The sequence below is a fragment of the Pelophylax lessonae genome (genome assembly GCF_965119305.1).
Source record: "Pelophylax lessonae genome assembly, chromosome: 9".
Lineage (NCBI taxonomy): Eukaryota > Metazoa > Chordata > Amphibia > Anura > Ranidae > Pelophylax > Pelophylax lessonae.
Window position 1 is genome coordinate 85,361,838 of NC_138776.1, and position 20,943 is coordinate 85,382,780.

The 20,943-nt window shown below is 45.0% G+C and overlaps 1 protein-coding gene across 6 annotated transcripts in view; it reads left to right on the forward strand.

The window, feature by feature from the left end:
* The window catches only part of IDE (insulin degrading enzyme), a 168,325-nt gene that overhangs the window by 70,069 nt on the left and 77,313 nt on the right, over window positions 1–20,943 (forward strand). For all 6 annotated transcript variants that reach the window (XM_082267651.1, XM_082267650.1, XM_082267652.1 and 3 more), the window contains exons 7-10: window positions 4,029–4,191; window positions 7,570–7,662; window positions 8,627–8,718; window positions 18,479–18,559. In XM_082267651.1, coding sequence (XP_082123777.1) covers window positions 4,029–4,191; window positions 7,570–7,662; window positions 8,627–8,718; window positions 18,479–18,559 — 429 coding nt within the window. The remainder of the gene's footprint in view (window positions 1–4,028; window positions 4,192–7,569; window positions 7,663–8,626; window positions 8,719–18,478; window positions 18,560–20,943) is intronic.

Here is a 20,943-nt window from a genome sequence, read left to right on the forward strand (position 1 = left end):
TATAGTGCAGGGGGGGTCCCAGTGCAGAGACCAGTGCTGAGTGCACAGCAGAGTCTCCCATAATCTTGTGTCCTACCTTCAGGGGGGGGGGGGGTCCCCTTGCAGAGGGTGCAGTAAAGATCCTGGCACCATGCTTCAGTGTTCCACTTGCTTCTGTGGCCATTTTATCTTAGTCTAGCTGGTCTCCGGTTGGCGGCCATGTTTGTGTAGCCGGTTGTCACGGGGTGCCAATTTCCCTTAGTCTGGGAGATGCTGGAAACTGAAGCCTCATGGGGATGCCGAAGCTCCTCCTCTTCCTCCTTCCTCCTTAGTTTCCTCTTCCTGTGCCCGGGACATATGAACAGGGCTAGCGTCCATGATGATGCTGGGTTTGAATTCTCTGTGCTCCCCTGGTCGGTAGGGTGAGTCTTTGGGGGTCCCTGTTATCTCTCTCTCTCTCTCTCTCTCTGTTGATGGGTACCCTGAGCCTTAAGGGGATCCTTTTAGTGGTGCCAAAAGATCGTTTTTGTACTGCAAGGTCTTCCTTTCCTTACGGAGCTCCAGGGTCACATCTCCCCCCACTGACCCCCAATGGAGGTGGCAGGTCCCTTGGTACCCCAGCTTCCCATGGTTGTACTGACGGCCATCCTGCAGTCCTAAGTGTCCGTGGTGGAAGTGGTGGCGTGTGGGCAAAGGCCCAGAAGGAAGCGTCCCTCGCCTTCCCCTGCTCAGGCTGTCTCCTCTGATTCTGAGCCGGATGCTACAGTGAATGCGGCCCTTTCAGGGGGATTTAATATCACACCCCCTGACCCCAGCGAACGAAAAGCCGCTGGTAGACGCACTTATTACTGCAGTGCGTGAGACTTTAAAGATGGAAAATGTGGCTTATGTAGCCACTGACGTGGCTGTGTCATTTGGTACGCATAAGTCACATCGTACTCCAAGGGTGTTTCCTTATGTGCCTTTTTTTTTTTTTTTTTACAGGTTTTCCTGTAAGGAATGGGAACAACCAAAATTACCCTTTGTGGGCCCCAAACATTTTGCTGTACGTTACCCTTTTGAGGAGTCCCTTTTCAAAAAGTGCACTAGTCCACCAGTGGTGGACCCTCCTGTTTCCAGATTGAGTAAAGCAACCATGATCCCAGTAGAGGAATCCCCATCCTTTCAGGACCCGGCTGACAAGAAAGTGGAGGCTGTGGGACGCACAATGTTTACTATGGCTGGTTCGGCATTGCAGACTCTTTGCCTCAGCCCTGGTGTCTCAGACCCTAACTGAATGAGCCAAGCCAAGCTTGTGTGCCAGGGCCTGATGCAGCTTTGGATACTGCTCCTGTGCTGTCCAAAATTTCTGTTTCAGCGGTGGTGATTAGGTACGTGCTGTGGCTTAAGAATTGTTATGCAGACCAAGCCTCTAAGAAAGCTCTCATTGAACTGCCCTTTCAAGGCGATCGCTTGTTTAGGGCTACCCTGGATGATATCATTAAGGGTATCACACAGTCAAGGGAAGGGAAGCAGCTTGGCCACAGGCGGGGGCCCTCCTTCTCTGCCCATTGGAAATTATTTTGTGCTTCTGGGACAGAGAATAAGGGAAATAAACCTTTTAAATCTTCCCCCGGAGGTTCCAAGCAACCTTGATCTGGTAAGCCTAGAGCTAGTTTCCCCAGACCAGCAGACAAGACTCCATTAGCATGAAGGTCTGCCCTCATCCATTATTGGGGTGGGGGGACAGCTTCGCTGGTTTCTGGCCCTGTGGACGACTTTGGTGAGCATCAAGGAGATCTGCAAAATGTTTCTTTTGGGAGTACACAGGAAGGGGGAAAAAGCTTGTGTGTGTGTTTTTTTTTTTTTTTTTTTATTTTTAGGTCCTGAGTCTCCTTGTGCGTATTTAATTCCTGCAAAGGTTCCGATTATGTCTGAACTACCTAAGGTCCCCCTTATCCCTGTCTAGGAATTTATTTACCTAGGTCTGATTCTATTTCTGACCAGGGTGGTCCTTCCTCTGCGCAAACTTCGGGGACAACAGGCCATGATTCAGCATCTCACAGATAGTTCGCTTTCCCATTTTGCATACAGGTTCTGAGTCTAGTGGTATCCACAAGATATTTCTGTTTGCACAGTCTTACATGCAGCTCTTTTTAGCAGGTTCGGCTCCACAAGGATACTGAAGTTTGTGACGGGGTCCTCTGATAGACGCCGCAGGCGTCCTGGGGCCACGGTAAGGCCAGTATCATCCTCAGCTAAGGCTTCTTCCGCAGTTCCTGCGAGGAATCAAGAGCGAGAATCTTCCAATCATCCTGGTTGCTGTAAATTCCCCTTAGGGGCTTCCTCTCAGAGAAGACCAGTTGTCCCAAGGGCTAATCTACCATCCTGCTTTACAGTCGCTGGTTTTAATGACTTGGCTATTGAAAGCCAGGTACTGAGGGATAGAAGTCTGTCTGGATCAATGATCTCTACTATGGTGAAGGCGAGGAAGTCGTCTTCCAGCAAGATATACCATTGTACATGGAAAGCGTACATTTCTTGGCCCTAGCCACACACGCTTTAGTTCGTACCTTCATTCAGGGGGTTCGACATGTGGCTCCACCTGTACAGTCTCTTTTGCCACAATGGGATTTAAATTTAGTACTTTCGGTTCTCCAGAAACCTCCATTGGACAATATTCGGGAGATTCCCTTCTCTACGTTATCCCAGAAGGTGACATTCTTGGTAGCTGTTGCCTTGGCCCGCAGGTTATCGTAATTGGCGGCATTATCCTGTCGCAGTCCCTATTTAGTGATCCATAGGGATAAAGTGGTTCTTTGTCCCTGTCCATCATTTCTGCCCAAAGTTGTTTCTGACTTCCATTTGAATGAGGACATTGTGTTGCCTTCCTTGTGTCCCAAGCCAGCTCATCCCAAGGAATTTGCTTTGCATACCTTGGATGTGGTTTGTGCGATTCGAGTGTATCTGGTAGCTACTGAGTCTTTTTGAAGGTAAGGCTCACTTTTTGTGGTTACGGATGGACCAAGAAAAGGGCTGGCCGCTTCTTCGGCTACCATCTCCAGATGGATCAGACAGACGGGAACTCAGGCCTATTCCATTAAAGGTCAGGTTCCACCTTTCCTTTTCACGGTGCATTCTACACGGGAGCTGAGTGCTTCTTGGGCCTTCCGTCATCAGGCTTCAATATCGCAAGTTTGCAAGGCAGCCACCTGGTCGTCCATGCATTACTTTACAAACTTCTGTGAGGTAGATACATTGGCATCTGCGGATGCTTCTTTTCACTGCAAAGTTTTACAGGCTGCTGTTTGAGGGGGTGTTTTTTCTTTAAACCTTTATTTTTCAGACAGGACTCCTGTGACTTGGTTAAGGCTCCTGTGTCCTGGTTAAGGGCACTTAGCTTGGGTTATTTTCCTTACCCCTCATTTTCCTCTTGGCACTGCTTTTGGACATCCCATTAGTTATGATTTATGGAGCGCTGTGTCTGTGGATGAACGAAAGAGAAAATGGGATTTTTCATGGATGCAGCACCCACCCCTCTATGGAGTTCTGATACTTCTAATACTGCTTACTACTAAACTGATTATCTAGTGCAGAGAGAGGGGTTATATATCAAGCCGAGTATGGCCTATGGGTGTATTCAGGTGTTTTTTGTTCTGCCTAGTCCTACTCCTGGAGGAGGCAATATAACCCACTAGTTATGATTTATGGAGCGCTGTGTCTGTCAAACTCAGAGAAATGGATTTTAGGGTAAGTACAAAAATCCCATTTTTTTTCTTTTTTTTTTTTTTTGAAGCTAGAACTAGATGGCATACATTCCTGTTATGACATTCTGTTTTTATAACTTTGCCCCTAATGGACTGTCTATAAGAATGGCAAAATGGCTCCTTAAAGGACTAGGGACTGGCCACTATGTCCGGATCAATAGTGTGTGAGAGTTTTATTTCTAAGGATCCCAAACTGTGGTAAAGAATAAACCCTGATCTGTTTAGTGTCCCCCACTTTGCAAAAAGGCGGTGTTCCATTTTAATAAATGGTAATTTCCCATTGTTTTTATTTTTATCTTGTAGAAAACGTACAAAATCGTGCCTATTAAGGATATCCGAAACCTTTATGTTACATTCCCAATTCCTGACCTCCAGAAATATTATAAATCCAATCCTGGTCACTACCTTGGACATCTCATTGGCCATGAAGGGCCTGGAAGTCTGCTTTCTGAATTGAAGTCTAAAGGTAAGTTTTTGTTTAGCGTATATGCCATAATTGGATAGCACTGTGTTTGCACATAAACAGCTAAGGTCCGGCCATACATGGTTTGAATGTCTGCCGGTTCAGCAGGAGCCTGCTGAGATTCGAACAGTTGATGGGCAGGCTGAATGTACCAAGTTGATCGATCGACTTGGATACAACCAGCATGCCGGAGCCCCTTGCGATTATCCACTAGCAATAATCACTCTCTCTCTACTTCAGGGGGGACGGCTTCCCTGCCGGGAGCAGACAATGGCCTGGCAGGAGGGATTCCTGCATCAACATGGTCTGTGTTGATGATGGAATCAAGCAAATTTCATTCCTGCAACCAGGAAATTTGCACCCTGTATGGCATGCCTTCCATAAGACCTTCACAACTGCACTGGCCATCCACAACCTGCACAAAGAAAATGATGGTATTCTCTCTATGTTCCATCCAGTCCAGACTATGGATTTGAGAAGAATTACATATACACAATATTACCAAAAGTATTGGGACGCCTGCCTTTACATGCACGTTATTGGCATCCCAGTCTTAGTCCGTAGGTTTCAATATTTCATTTACCAACCCTTTGCAGCTATAACCGCTTCAACTCTTCTGAAAAGGCTGCCCACAGGAAGTGTGTCTATGGGAATGTTTGACCATTCTTTGAGAAGCGCATGTGGACGAGAATGGACTGATGTGGACGAGAAGGCCTGGCTCGCAGTTTTTGCTCTAATTCATCCCAAAGGTGTTCTATCGGGTTGAGGTCAGGACTATGCTCAGGCCAGTCAAGTTCATCTACCCCAAACTCACTCATCCAAGTCTTTATGGACCTTGCTATGTGCACTGGTGCAGTCATGTTGGAAGAGGATTAGGAAGGGGCCATCCCCAAACTGTTCCCACAAAGGAGCATGAAATTGTCAAAAATATCTTGGTATGCTGACGCCTTTAGAGTTTCCTTCACTGCAACTAAAGGGCCAAGCCCAACCCAACCCCACACCATAACCCCCCCCCCCCCCACCACCACCACCAAATGATTTGGACCAGTGCACAAAGCAAGGTCCAAAAAAACATGGATGAGCGAGTTTAGGGTGGAGGAACTTGACTGGCCTGTACAGAGTCCTGACCTAATGGAACACCTTTGGGATGAATTGGAGCAGAGTCTGCGAACCAGGCCTTCTCTCCAACATCAGTGCCTGTCCTCACAAATGCGCTTCTGGAAGAATGGTCAAACATTGCCATAGAAACACTTCTAAACATTGTGGACAGCCTTCCCAGAAGATGTGAAGCTGTTAAAGCTGCAAAGGGTGGGCCAACTCAATATTGAACTGTACAGACTAAGACCGGGATGCTATTAAAGTTCATGTGCATGTAAAGGCAGGTGTCCCAATACTTTCTGTAATGCAGTGTATGTTCAGATTTAGTCACACATAAGAGTAAGTTTCAACTGGACTTGGCGATATAGAAAGTAGATGGAAATGTTCAGTTAGTTGCAGAGGATGCAGATTGTTGAATTGGCTAAATGGCATGTCATTAAACAAGTGAGGGGTGGAGTAGACTGCTTGGGTGAGCCCTTATGATGTTGTAATTTACTGAAGGGAGGAGATAGAGAAAATAGAATGGTTGATAGATAAAGAAGGTTTGAAAATGAATAGAGAATAAGCACAATGTGTTCCAATTCGCATTCAAAATGCACTGCAGCTGCGTTCTGCAGCAGGTGTCAGTGCCAAGTTAATGACGCCCCAAAAACAGGTTGTAAACTTGCTGCGTTTGTCTGCACTGGTTCGCATAGTAATTCTGTACCATGCAATCTGGTTGCTGTGTTTTTTTAAAGTAGTGCATGCACTATTTTTGCTTTTTTTCTGTCGCGATTCAGCCTATTCATACTCAAATTGTACTGCACAGAACCACGGAGCATGAACAAGTGCTAAGAACAAAAAAGAGGGAAATAAAGGGACATACCAGGGTGAGGAAGAGAAGATCCTAAAGTGTGAAATGGACACTATTTTTGCTAGAGATGCACTGAAATTTTGGCAGCTGAAATATATCTGCCAAAAATGATGTTATCGGCATTTTGCCGATTAAAGGAGCTGCAAATTTAGATTTTTCTGTGTTTTTCATAGGACATGCGATTCAAAATCTCATCAAAAATGTAACACGGGTGCGGTAATGCGTTTTTTGCTGCGTTTTCAATGCATTTCAACGGGGAGTTGCGTTTTTTTTTTTTTTTTAACTGACCAAAAATGCAGCAGGCAGAATTTTTAACACCACAATGAAAGCGCAACGGAGCAGTGTGAAAGCAAACATGGAATTTAAAGCAGAACTCTGGGATATGCAAAAAAAATACCCCCCATTACTACACCCCCCCCTTACACTAAACAGTTAATACATTTGTGAAGTTCCTTACCATTGAAAGTCTAACTGAATTTTCAGGAAGTTTTCTCTCTTTATTCAAAAGATTATAGCTCCTGCTCTGCCAAGGAGGAGGTGTTACAGCAGGGATTGCATTATATCCTCTCCTCTCACTCCTCGTTCTGTAGGAAAGAGAACTACATTTCCCATGAACCTTTGGGAATTGCAGTAAATGTGGGTGGGTACACTAGGCCTGTACATGTTAAATATGAACTCACCCACTTCAACATAAATCATACCCTCTCATTCTCAGCCACACTGCTGAGCATACAGACAGATGACAATCTTACAAATGTAAAGCACGCGTTCTATGTACTCTACCTAAATGAAATATTGAATTCTCCCTCCACCGGGCTTTCTGTTGCTGTGGCTGCTACCTTCCCATGCCATCTCTCCCCCTCCAGCCACAACAGGAGATAAACATATTGCCCTTACATGCTGAACTGTAGACACATGCTCATAATTATATATTTTACCCGCTATATTCTGCTTCAATTCAGTATTGGAACTATATTCCTTCTTCTGCAGCTTTGAGATCTTAACAGCTTCCAGTGCTTGTAAGGTGTATGTGAGCACCACAGAAAGAGCCTGGACATGCTGCATTACATCAGCATAAGAAAAAACATTAAGCGCAGTGCTAACTTACTAATAAAAAATGGTAAAACCCCATAAAAAAAAATAAAAAAAAAATATATATATATATATATATATATATATATATATATATATATATATATAATATATTTTTTTTTTTTTTTTTAAAAAAACTGTTGTTTTCGGCCAAGTGCAACCTGCATTTCTCAGTTTCGGCACCAAAATTTCCATTCGATTCGCTTCTACATTTTGCATTCCACTATTTTTTTTCACCTAGTCTTTATTTTTGTGATCGTTCACCGTTTCATCCCTTTTTGTATCTTCCTTTTGATCACCTGTATTGGCCATATGTTAGTAATTCTGTTTGCTTTCAGGATGGGTTAACACTTTGGTTGGAGGCCAGAAGGAAGGTGCCAAGGGATTCATGTTCTTCATTGTAAATGTGGATCTGACCGAAGAGGGCTTGTGTGAGTATCAGTTATTATTGGGCGAGCTGACAAATGTATATTTGGGAGAGTTGGTAAAGGTTTTCTCATACAAATGTTGTTCTTCCTGTGTAAAAAACCTACATAACTATACTTGGCTGATTTACTATTCTATACTCATTGCACTCATAATTATGTGTTTTTTATTCAATCAGTATGCCACACATTCTACAACCCCATTTAAAATGATTGAACATTTTGCAGTCTGATCACTTCCTTATCGGTTTGACATCAGCAAAATTTATTAAAAATAACCTTTTTTCTCCTCCCTTACAATTCTCACACACAAAGTCAAATTGAAGCAAATAGACACCTTCACTCATATTTGAGTTTTTAAAAACCGAAGAAGGGGGTGGGTTTGCGGACGTTGACGTTGTTTTAGGGAATAAAGCCTACTACACACTAGTTTTTTTTTTTTTTTTTCTCATTCAACCCAGCAGGGCTGAATGAAAAAAAAACGCCAGCTCAGGAGGAGCCGCTGTACTAACTATCTGGCATTAGTACAGTCATCTCCCCTACTGTTCTATTGTGTTCTGACAGGGGGACAGCCCCCCTGCCATCTGACATTTGGATGTGTGTTACTAGGATTAAGAGTTAAGCTGGACATATATTTTACACTTTTGTTCAATTTTGTTTAGATTTACCTTCCAACTATGTAGTGCAAGGGCCTGCCTGATTGCATACAAATTGAAAGTGTTTATGTTTGACCTCATATTATATGGTTTTGGTAAATCCTAAAGGAAAATTGTACAAGATAATTATATAATATATGGCCAACCTTAATGTTAAATGAATTTAAAGGGGGCGTTTATGGTGGGAAGTGAGAACTGATGGTGGAAAAAAGACGGAAAACCAAACAGGATCTCTTCCAGTTTTAGGTGCTTATGTTGAGGTTTTTTATTTGTATTTCATATACTAAACCGTTACTGGATTTTTTCTCTTCCAGTACATGTTGACGACATCATTTTGCACATGTTTCAGTACATACATATGTTGAGATCAGCAGGACCCCAAGAATGGGTCTTTCAGGAATGCAAGGTGAGCACTGCTCCTCCATATTTTGTTCTTGTTGGCCATTTATTGATGATCTTGTCGGAGTCCAGTCAAACATGAAAAATTGTATTTTAAATAGATACAAGAGACAATGTCTACCTTTTTGTATTATCTGTCTTTGTCACAGTACTGATTTTGTTAACCAGGACTTCTCCTATCCTTTGTCATCAGTAAGCCAGATGCCTGGTTATAAGCCTAGGACTTTGCTAGGCAAATTTCAGTTTCTGAAACATTGTGTCAACATTGTGCTCTTGTAAATCTTATAGTGGAACTCTGATCCAGGTTTAGACAAAGCTGGGAAAGGTAAGAATCTCTCTCAAGCTTTTGTTTGTATCCTCATTGGGAAGGTTTATTCTCATTTTCTTTGATAGAAGCACAATAGGACATTTGGGTAAATATGTCCTACAGTGAAACAGAATTTCAGCTTTAACCACTTCTGTATCGCCTGCTGCATATATACTGCAGCAGGGCGGCCCGGCTGTGCAAAAATCACGTATATGTACGTGTTTTTGTGCATGAGACTGGGGCGGATGCCGCTCTCGCTGTGAATAGACACAGTGAGTCTGGCGGCCACAATGGCCGCAGGGATTTACTGATACATAGCAGGATCGTATAGTCTCTGCAGTTACACCAGGGAGAATGACAGGCGGCTTTGTTTACATCAGCCGCCTGCCTTTCTCCATCTCCAGCGGGAGATCACGAGTTGCCGGCGGACATCAGAGCCGCCGGTCACACGCGCGGGGATGCAGGGGAACGGGCGTGGCGCGCCTCCGGCGGCGCGCGCTCGCCCCCTGCAGGCTCCTGGGCGAGTGACGTAGTACTACTTCGCTTTGCCCAGGAGGGGCTGACTGCCGTAGTAAATATACTGTGGGCGGTCGGCAAGTGGTTAAAAGCAAAAATCAATACTGGAGGCTTTCATTATATTTTCCTCAGGTTCACGTGCAAGATTATTGCAGGTCACTTTGGTATTTGCATAAAATGTAATGTTTTTATAAAAAATCATGACTCAGTTGGGGGTACTTTGACACAAATGTCCTTAATGACCTTACCTGTGCAAATCTGTTTCTAGAGATAAGACCGAAAACATTGTCCCAGTGTTTGCTTTGTGTTTGGGTATCTGTTTATAAAAAAAAATACTATTTATTATTGATGGAAAGTGGTTCAGTAGACAGAACTGGGGCATTTAGTGCCGATATTTCTTTTTCAGATTGAGAAAAATTGACTAAATTTTCCCTAAAAGCACCATAAACTGCTGTTAAGTATAGACATGGTTCTTGTTAATATAGCATTAGCACAGTGATTTATTTTGTTCAACTGGTCTCTAATGAATGTTAACCCCTGCCATTTAGGGACCCTAATCCTTTCCAGTCTGCAATCTGTAGGTTAACATTCCCTTGTGCAGAAGAAGCATTAAAGGACAGCTGTACCTTTTTGGTACAAGTAGTCTTTTAAAGAATGCAACAACCACCTTGAGTGCAGCCCACCTGGTTTTATAAGCTCCTTATTCCCCAAATTATCATTCTTTGTTTCCAGCATTTTTCACTTCAGCTGCACAAAAGCATGCGTAGTGTGGCCCCAACAATTTCCATGGGAAGAACTGTACTCTGCAGGACCGTTGGATCTGGCCATGAGTATTGATTCTCCTATGAAATAATGGGGCCGTAGCGCACGCTAAAGAGAACCTAGTGAGCATGTTTTGTGATGCAAGGCTGTATGGCACCAGGAAGGGCCACACATCTGAGGGTTAGGGGATTAAGGGGGAAGGTAGAGTATATGACTAAATAGGCTACATTTAGGGGGGGTTTCTGCATTCATGAAAGGACAACTTGTACAAAAGAAACAGTTGTCTTTTAAAGCGGCAATCTATTTTAACAGCTAGTAGCAACACCGAACTAGATAGTGCTGTCACTGACCACTCCCAGTCTCTACTAATGCTTGAAAACCAACCAGTTTGCTTCCTGAACATTTGATCGCCATGTCAACCCCAGATCTTGACACCAAATATCTTGCACCTTCATTGTTGTTACCTGACATGGTACAAAGCCCCAAAAAATCAATTTATTCCAGGTTATAATGCAGTTCCAGGTGGTATTGCAACAAAACCAGAAAACCACCAGGGGGGTGAATTCGTTTGCAAGGCACTGTTTGTAGGCTGCCATTAGTAACCACCTCCTTTTAAAATACTGGATGCCTTATCAGTGAGGTTAAACACCTCTATATGATTACTTTTCCTAAGTCAGAGCTCAAAGTATCGAGAGGCCACGCAGCCAAATACCTAGCATTTTCATGGTAAGAAGTCATCATATTGGTAGCCTTCATGAACCTTTCATGACAAATTTGGTTTAAAGTGATATTGAAGGCTTTCTTTTTTCTTTTTAAAATAATAAATGCCATACTTACGTGCTCTGTGCAGTGGTTTTGCACAGAGCAGCCCCGATCCCCCTCTTCTTGGGTCCCTCACAGGCACTCTTGGCCCCTCCATCCTGCCAAGTGGCACCAGAGCAAATTCTGGATAACTCTCTGCACACTGCTATATACCCCTTCTAGCAAACTTTGCAATAAAAACAGGGATTTTTAGTTCACACATATTGCAATACATCTTTAAGCTGGCCAACTGTATCAAAGTAAGCCCACTTATGGCCAGTCCTACTCTACTCTGCCATTGCAAATGCTACGGTGAACACTATGCCAACATGAGGCAAACCACACCAAAATGAGATGGAGGTACTAGGTTCAGGTCTGGTCACTGACCTGTATTGTACAGAAACGAGATTTACCTGTGCTCAGGTATATTTTGTTTCTTTTTATTTATACACACTGCCATGACACTCCTCTCTCTCCTTATGGCTCACTGGCTGTGATTGACAGCAGTTAGAGCTCCTTTGGCAGCCAATGGCTTCCGCTTCTGTATCAGCCAACAAAACCAGAGGGAGGGAGAGTCTCCGGAGAGCCGAGGCTGTCGTGCACATCGCTGGAAGAAGAATTGGCTACAGTAAGTATTTGGGGGTGGGGGGCGGTGGTGGTGCTGCTGCACAGAAGAGGTTTTTTAACTTAATGCATGAAGGTTAAAAAAAAACCTTGAAACCTAGTGCACACTGGACATTAATAAAAAGGCAGTAGCGTTGGCTGTAGAGTGAGTTATTTAGCATTTTTGCAGAAGCTTTTTTTGACGTTTTTTTTTTAGCAGTAGTGTTTTTTATCTTTTTTTTTTTTTTTTTTTTTTTTTTAGCAAAACTATACTCCCACAAAAGCTTATGGCTCAAAAATGCAGAAAAGTGCTGAATAGCCGCGTTTTTCAGTGTTTTTGGCATTTTTAAGCTTTTTTTCAGCTTTTACCAGAGTTGGAGCGTTTTTACAGCTGAAAAACTCCTCTCAATACCCCCTAGTTCTGGGTTTTTTTTTTCCAGCTAGAAAACGCCCCTGCCAAAAGCTGCTAACAGCCTGTGTGCATGGACACATAGGATAACATGCTGGGGCATTTTCTCTATCGCTCATTGACAGACGTAGTCTTCTTGATTCTCAAGAGCTGGGTTATGTTGTCTCCGCAGGAGTAGGACTAGGCAGAATGACAAAACGTTCTGGCTCCACCCTAGGGGGCAGTCCCTGAGGGTATATCCTCCCTCTCTCTGCTACAGGGAATCAGTTTTTTTCTGTCTAGTCAGGAGTAAGGACCTAAGCTCCTTGCTGGGATCTTTTGGTCCTGGCAAGACTTTTTTTCTTTAAGAAAAAGACATTTTTTAGGTAGTTTTCTCCAGTGTTTTTTTCCTGTGAGATCTTCAAGCAAAAATGCCGGACTGGGCGACACTTGTGGTCACCCCAGCCGGCCTACGAGCGCGTGCAGACCAGGCATTGCGCTTGGTCGGCCGCGACATATTCAAGTAAGTATGCGGGGCCGGGCGACGGGCTGGATGTGAGATCCAGTGGTCACCCCGGTTTCTGCCTAAAAGGCGCGTGCAGACCAGTGCGCTGAGTCGGCCGCGACGGAGTCCCAGTAAAGGGACTGACTTTGCGAGTTAAGGCTCGCTTGGACGCCAGGACCAGAGAGTCGAGGCGTCCACAAACCCCCACCCCGGTGGAGAGGGTATTATGAAGAGAGGGTGCCTGTCGGTTCGGTATGGTGAGTAAAACGTTCCCTTTTTTTCCTCATTTATGAGGCAGTATATATTATGGGCCCCTCCATATATGGTCAGTATATATCTGACACTTACAAGTCCCCCTTGTAATACAGCATGTGTTTGTGGGAAGTGGACTTGGTTCAAGAGCTAACACTCTACCCAGCAGACTGTAACATTACAGCAGACATAGGAGGTATAATCCTACCTTATGTGCAGTGTATCTCTGTAGATCCATATGTCACCTCTCAGCAGAGTGCAGGTGGATGTGCTGGGAAGACGATATCGGCGGTCCGCCGCCATTTTGCCGTAGACCGAATACATATATGTCCTCAGGTCACGCCGGCCGCCATGTTTTTGGAGTCTTATGTCTCTTCTATGGGGGCGGCCATGTTTTGTGAGCCCAGCTTCCTCGTGGAGGGCTGGGAACGCCGGAAGGCGTACACAGGGGGCGGAGCCACGCCTTCTGCCCGGGAAAAAGCAAACAGCTCCTTCCAGTCTGTGTAAGACAGACGCTGGCTGCAGTTTGTTGGAAACTGCACTGCATCGGTTGGTGAGCCTTGGGGGTCCCTCTCTCTCTCTCTGGGATCGAGAAGCAGGTACTCTGAGGGGCGCTATTGCGCTAGGGGGAGACACACAAAAAAAAAAAAGAAAAAGTTTTTTTGTTTATTGCTGGCAAAGTGTCCTGTATTAACATGGACCCTGCCACTCATGTATCTCCTCCGGATCCCCTCGAGGGGTCTGCGGGATCCTCCAGCACCCCATTGACAATTGAATCTTTGTCAGCTATTATGGAAACTTTTGTGTCCCGGGTGGAAGTGGCTTGTCAGGGACAGGGCGCAAGAAAGCGACCCCCGCCTAACCCCTTATTATCTGAAACCTCGGATTCAGACTCTGAGCCTATTTCTGCAGTTGCAGGTACTTCATCTGGTATTGGTGTCTCGGGTCCTGTCTCTTCAGACAGTGAGGAGGATGTTTCGGCATCTGCCATAGCCCGAGAGGAAGCGTTGGTAAACGCACTCATTGTATCTGTTCAAGAGACTTTAAGGTTACAGGGTATTCCATCAGAAATAGCTGAAACTGATATCCCTTTTGGGACTAAAAAGCGCATCAAAGTGGCAAAGGTTTTTCCATTGCCCAAATGTTTTGGCAATCCAATCGATGAAGAATGGCGTCTGCCAAAACGCACTTTTAATATTTCCAAACGCATTGACAGGCGTTATCCGTTTGAGGAAACCCTTATTAAGAAATGGACAGAACCACCTGTGGTGGATTCACCTATTGCTAGATTGAATAAAGCCACGGTTATTCCTTTAGAAGACGCTCCGTCTTTTAAAGATCCAGTGGATCGCAAGATAGAAGCTATGTCTCGCACCATGTTTTCCTTGATTGGATCAGCTTTCAGGCCAATAATTGCTATTGGTCTGGTTTCGCAGGCTGTAACTGAATGGACCAAGTGGTTACGCCGGGACTTAGAAGAAGTCCCTCAGGCGGTATCAGATTTGTTGGAACAAATGATACAGGGGTTACAGTTTGTATGTGATGCGGCGTTAGACGCCACTCCATTAATGGCGCGAGCATCAGTCTCAGCAGTGGTTCTCAGGCGTACACTGTGGCTAAAAGGTTGGATAGCCGACCAAGGTTCCAAAAAAGCATTGGCTAATATCCCCTTTTCAGGAGAGCGTCTATTTGGAGCCAACTTAGATGAGATCATTAAGGATCTCACCGGTGGAAAAAGCACCTTTTTACCGCAAAATTTTAAAGGTAAAGGAACTCGTCAAAGACGAGGGCCTTCTTTTTCTGCTCACAAGAGGTTTTTTCGTCCAGCGGGTGAAAAAACTAAGTCCTCCAAAGCTCCTGCAGGAGGCGTCAGGGGTCGGTGGTCGGGCAAGCAAAAGCCCGCCCCCTCCAGACCCGAAGATAAACCATCCAAAGCCTGAAGGTGCGCCCCCACCCATAACTGGGGTGGGGGGACGTCTTCGCCGGTTCCCGGATCCATGGCTTTCCAGAATCCCGGACAAATGGGTTTGCGAAGTCATAAAGTCAGGGTACAAGATCGAGTTTCGATCTCTCCCACCGGCGCGATTCTTCCCTTCCAATATCCGACTATCTCCGGATCGTCTAGAAGATCTGCGGAGAGCAGTCACAGATCTACTACAACAAGGAGTGGTAGTCCACGTTCCTTGGACAGAACGGTTTCAAGGGTTTTATTCAAACCTGTTTACAATACCCAGGAAAGAGGGCAAAGTGCGTCCAATTCTGGACTTAAGAGCGCTCAATTCTTTCGTCAACATAAGAAGATTCAGAATGGAGTCCATTCGCACGGTAGCAGCCTTCCTGCATCCAGGGGATGTCCTAGCGTCCATAGACATCAAGGACGCCTATCTTCACATTCCCATTTTCGCAGGACATCAGCGTTTTCTACGCTTTTCCGTAGAGGAGAACCACTATCAGTTTGTGGCGTTACCTTTCGGTCTCGCCACGGCTCCGCGGGTCTTCACAAAGGTGTTGGCCCCTATGTTGGCACTTCTGCGCCAAAGAGGTATATCGATTCTAGGTTACCTAGACGATCTTCTGCTTCATGCAGAATCTCCTCAGACCTTGCTACAAAACATAGAAATTACTATGATTTCTTTACAGGAATTCGGGTGGCTGGTGAACCAGCAAAAGTCATTTCTGGTTCCCACCCAGAGGCTCGAATATCTGGGTCTAATTCTAGACACAGTCAGGACGAGAGTTTTCCTTCCGGTAGGGAAACTTCGAAAGATTCAATCAGCAGTCCAGTTGTTACTGTCCAACAGCTGGTCTTCCCTTCGGACGTGCATGAGGGTTCTGGGGTTGATGGTGGCTTCATTCGAAGCAGTCCCATTTGCCCAGTCCCATACCCGAATTCTTCAGCAAGAGATTCTTCTCAGATGGAATCGGAATCCGGAATCCCTGGACAATCAGATACGATTGAGCAAACAGACCAGAGAGTCTCTGGTTTGGTGGCTTCAGTCTCCAATGCTCAGCCAGGGAAAGTCATTTCTGCCAATATATTGGACGATAGTGACCACGGATGCCAGTCTATCCGGATGGGGAGGAATTCTTGGTCAGTTATCTGTCCAGGGACTTTGGTCCCCGGAAGAATCCAGATTACCGATTAAATGTATTGGAACTGAGAGCGATCAGACTTTGTCTGATTCACTGGACCGAGCAGCTCCAGGGCAGCCCGGTTCGGATCCAGTCGGACAATGCCACGGCCGTGGCTTATGTCAATCATCAGGGGGGCACCAAGAGTGTCCGAGCGGCCAAAGAAGTGGCTTGCATTCTTCGCTGGGCGGAACGATTTGTTCCAGCAATCTCTGCGGTGTTCATTCCGGGGGTGGAGAATTGGCAGGCAGATTATCTCAGCCGTCAGACCCTGGATCAGGGGGAATGGTCCCTCCATCCAGACGTTTTCCACCAGTTGTGCCTACGGTGGGGTACACCGGATGTGGATCTGTTGGCATCACGATTCAACAGGAAAGTTCAGAGATTCGTGGCTCGCTCCCGCGATCCTCTAGCAGAAACCGCAGACGCACTGATCGCCCCGTGGGGGCAATACCAGCTAATATATGCCTTCCCTCCTCTCGCGTTACTGCCAAGACTTCTTCGCAGGGTAGAGGAGGAAGGAATCCCAGTAATCCTGGTAGCTCCGGACTGGCCTCGTCGGGCTTGGTACGCCGACATGGTCAGACTGGTGGCGGACGTCCCATGGAGACTTCCTCTCAGGGAGGATCTACTGTCTCAGGGACCGATCTTCCATCCTGCTTTACGATCGCTGGCTTTAACGGCCTGGCTATTGAGACCCAGGTGCTGAAGGACAAAGGTTTGTCAGCTTCAGTTATTCCTACTCTAGTTGAAGCAAGGAAAGCGACTTCCAGAAAGATTTATCATCGCACATGGAAGTCCTACATTGCATGGTGTGAACCTTTGGGGTTCCATCCTCTGTCTTATTCGATTAGTCGAATATTGGCTTTTCTGCAACAAGGGGTTGAGCAGAAACTGGCCTTGAGTACTATCAAGGGTCAGGTCTCAGCATTAGCCATCTTCTTTCAGAAGCCTTTGGCTACTCATTCCTTGGTGCGGAATTTCATCCAGGGGGTGCGACATCTGGCTCCGCCAGTGCACGCGCCGTTACCCCCCTGGGATCTTAATTTAGTGTTGTCGGTTCTTCAGAAACCTCCCTTTGAAGATATTAGGGAGATTCCTCTACCCACGTTGTCCCAGAAGGTGGCCTTCTTGGTGGCTATTACTTCTGCACGCAGGGTGTCAGAACTGGCCGCATTATCTTGTCGTTCACCATATCTGGTGGTTCATAGAGATAAGGTGGTTCTTCGTCCGAATCCATCCTTCCTACCAAAAGTAGTTTCAGAATTTCATCTGAATGAAGAAATTGTATTACCTTCCCTGTGTCCTAAGCCCAGTCATCCTCGGGAATTTGCTTTGCACTCCTTGGATGTGGTCCGGGCGATCAGGGTATACTTGAAAACGACAGACTCGTTTCGCAAGACGGATTCACTTTTTGTGATCCCAGATGGACCCAAAAAGGGGTTGCCTGCATCTGCCGCGACAATTTCCAGATGGATCAGACAGACGGTAGTGCAGGCTTATTCTATTAAGGGTCGGGAGCCCACGTTCCCTGTTAAGGCGCACTCCACTCGGGCACTTAGTGCGTCATGGGCCTTTCGCCATCAGGCGTCAGTGGTCCAGGTGTGCAAGGCGGCTACCTGGTCGTCGGTGCATACCTTCTCTAAACATTATAAAGTTGATGTAATGGCATCGTCTGATGCCTCATTTGGCCGCAAGGTTTTGCAGGCCGCAATTTGAGGAGACTAGTGGTCTACCTCGAGGGTTTTTTTCCGTTGGAAAATTTTTTCTTTTAGTCTCATTCTTTGTTTATAATGAGCCTTTAAAACTTCTAGTTTGGCACCGGTTGGGCCTACTAGATTGGATTTGATTTTGTCAATCCCACCCCTCATTTGTGGCACTGCTTCTGGATGTCCCAGCTCTTGAGAATCAAGAAGACTACGTCTGTCAATGAGCGATAGAGAAAAATGGATTTTTGTAAGAACTTACCGTAAAATCCTTTTCTCTTAAGCTCATTGACAGACGTAGTACCCGCCCCTCTATCATTGAGTTGGGTTGGGTTAATTTCTCTGTACTGCTTTAAACAGAACTGATTCCCTGTAGCAGAGAGAGGGAGGATATACCCTCAGGGACTGCCCCCTAGGGTGGAGCCAGAACGTTTTGTCATTCTGCCTAGTCCTACTCCTGCGGAGACAACATAACCCAGCTCTTGAGAATCAAGAAGACTACGTCTGTCAATGAGCTTAAGAGAAAAGGATTTTACGGTAAGTTCTTACAAAAATCCATTTTTTTGGCTGTAGAAAAAAAACGTCTGACGCCAAAAACAGCAGCCGTAAAAACATCCAGTGTGCACGAGGCCTTACAAACCACTCTAGGGTTTTTCAGCGTTTTGTTGCTTTTTTTTTTGTTACAAAACTATATTCCCACTAAGAATTTGTTTGTTTGCAGGGGGGGGAGAGTAAAAATTAGACAGGCATCAAAACGACTGGAATTTTATGTATTCATTTATTTTTTTCCCTTAGGACTTAAATGCAGTTGCCTTTCGGTTTAAAGACAAGGAGCCTCCACGTGGGTACACATCAAAGCTTGCTGGATTGTTGCATGTAAGTGTATACACACTATGTTTTCTATTGGCATTAAAGAAATTCTACAGTGCCTTAAAGTATTCATACCGTCTTGAACGTTTCCACATTTTTCCCATGTTACAACCAAAAAAAGTAAATGTATTTTATTGGGATTTTATGTGATAGACCAACACAAAATGGCACATAATTGTGAAGTGGAAGGAAAATAATAAATGGTTTTGAATTTTTTTTTTTTTTTTTTTTTACAAATATCGAGTCAATACTTCATGGAACCACCTTTCACTGCAATTACAGATGCAAGTCTTTTTAGGTGTGTCTCTACCAGCTTTGCACATCTAGAGAGTGACATTTCTGCCCATTCAAAATAGCTCAAGCTCTGTCAGATTGGATGAAGAGCGTCTGTGAACAGCAATTTTCAAGTCTTGCCACAGATTCTCAGCTGGATTTTGACTGGGCCATTCTAACACATGAATATGCTTTGATCTAAACCATTCCATTGTAGCTCTGGCTGTAGGTTTAGGATCATTGTCCTTCTGGAAGGTGAACCTCCGCCCCAGTCAAGTCTTTTGCAGACTTTTACAGGTTTTCTTCTAAGATTGCCCTGTATTTGGCTCCATCCATCTTCCCATTAACTCTGACCAGCTTCCCTGTCCCTACTGAAGAAAAGCCTCCCTACAACATGATGCTGCTATCACCATGTTTCATGGTTGGGATGGTGTCAGGGTGATGTGCAGTGTCGCTTTCTGCCACACACAACATTTTGCTATTAGGCCAAAAAGTTAAATTTTGGTCTCCTCTGACCAGAGCACTTTCTTCCACATGTTTGCTGTGTCCCCCACATGGCTTCTCACAAACTTCAAACAGGACTTATGGCTTTCTTTCAACAATGGCTTTTTTCTTGCCACTCTTGCATAAAGGCCAGATTTGTTGAGTGCACGACTAATAGTTGTCCTGTGGACAGATTCTCCCACCTGAGCTGTGGCTCTCTGCAGCTCCTCCAGAGTTACCATGGGCCTCTTGGCTGCTTCTCCTTGCCTGGCCTGTCAGTTTAGGTTGATGGCCATGTCTTGGTAGGTTTGCAGTTGTGCCATAATCTTTCTATTTTTTGGATGATGAATTGAACACAGTGCTCCATGAGATGTTCAAAGCTTGGGATTTTTTTTATAACATAACCCTGCTTTAAACTTCTCTACAACTTTATCCCTGACCCATCTGATGTGCATCTTGGCCTTCATGATTCTGTTTAACTAAGGTTTTCTAACCAACCTCTGAGGGCTTCCCAAAACAGCTGTAGTCATACTGAGATTAAATTACGCACAGGTGGACTCTATTTACTAATTAGGTGACTTCTGAAGGCAATTGGTTTCACTAGATTTTTGTTAGCGGTATCAGAGTAAAGGGGGCTGAATACAAATGCATGCCACACTTTTCAGAAATTAATTTGTAAAATGTTGAAAACCATTTATCGTTTTCCTTCCACTTCACAATTATGTGCCACTTTGTGTTGGTCTATCAAATAAAATACATTTACGTTTTTGGTTGTAACATGAAAAAATTTGGAAAATTTTAAGGAGTGCGAGTACTTTTTTAAGGCACTGTATATAGAGAAACAAATAGCTGCATTTGCTGTCCCTCACTTGAAAATGCTAATGGTAATTTTTTTTCCATTTTTCATTCATTTTAAAATTCCAAAGGAACCAATTTTTGTGTTACCGAATGCCAATAAGTGGGGCCTTTATTCTCACTTTTCATTAGTTCTTAAAGTCTCGTTCACACGGTGTGCGGTGACCTGTTTTTCACAGAATTGCTTTCTATGTGCCCTGTTCACACCACAGTGCTGGTACGTCTGCCTTCTTTTGTACTGCACTGGATGGCACCACATGTCACAGCAGCACAACTTGCAGTGCTGCTGTGCAGTGATATGAATGCAGTGTCACTGTATGACACTTCATATAAAGTTGGGGGGGGGGGGGGAGTGGTGCTCCCTGCCACCACTAGCCTGCATGCTAAAATGCTTTGAAACATACTACTGATAAAGATACATCTGTATCCTAAACCCTTCCAGGTGTGTTGGATCTCTGGTCCTTTACTTCACATTATGGTTCTCTCTAGTGGCCTGTACACTGCTATTGTCTGGCAGTGACATAGGCCTGGCAAATGAAACCACAGTACCCAAAGGAGGACCAGGCATCTGACACTTTCAGATTCCTTGGCAGTAATCAAGACCTTATAGGTCAATTACAATGGTAAGTATTCAACTACATTCATGCCTGGGTTTTGTCCTAACAGCCTGAACATACGAGAACCCCATCTGGAGGTCTTGGCAATTAGCTACAAGAGGCAACGCCATTGAAAGCAATGGGTGGCTGCCGGATCCCACCGCTAATTGCAGCTGCTAGCAT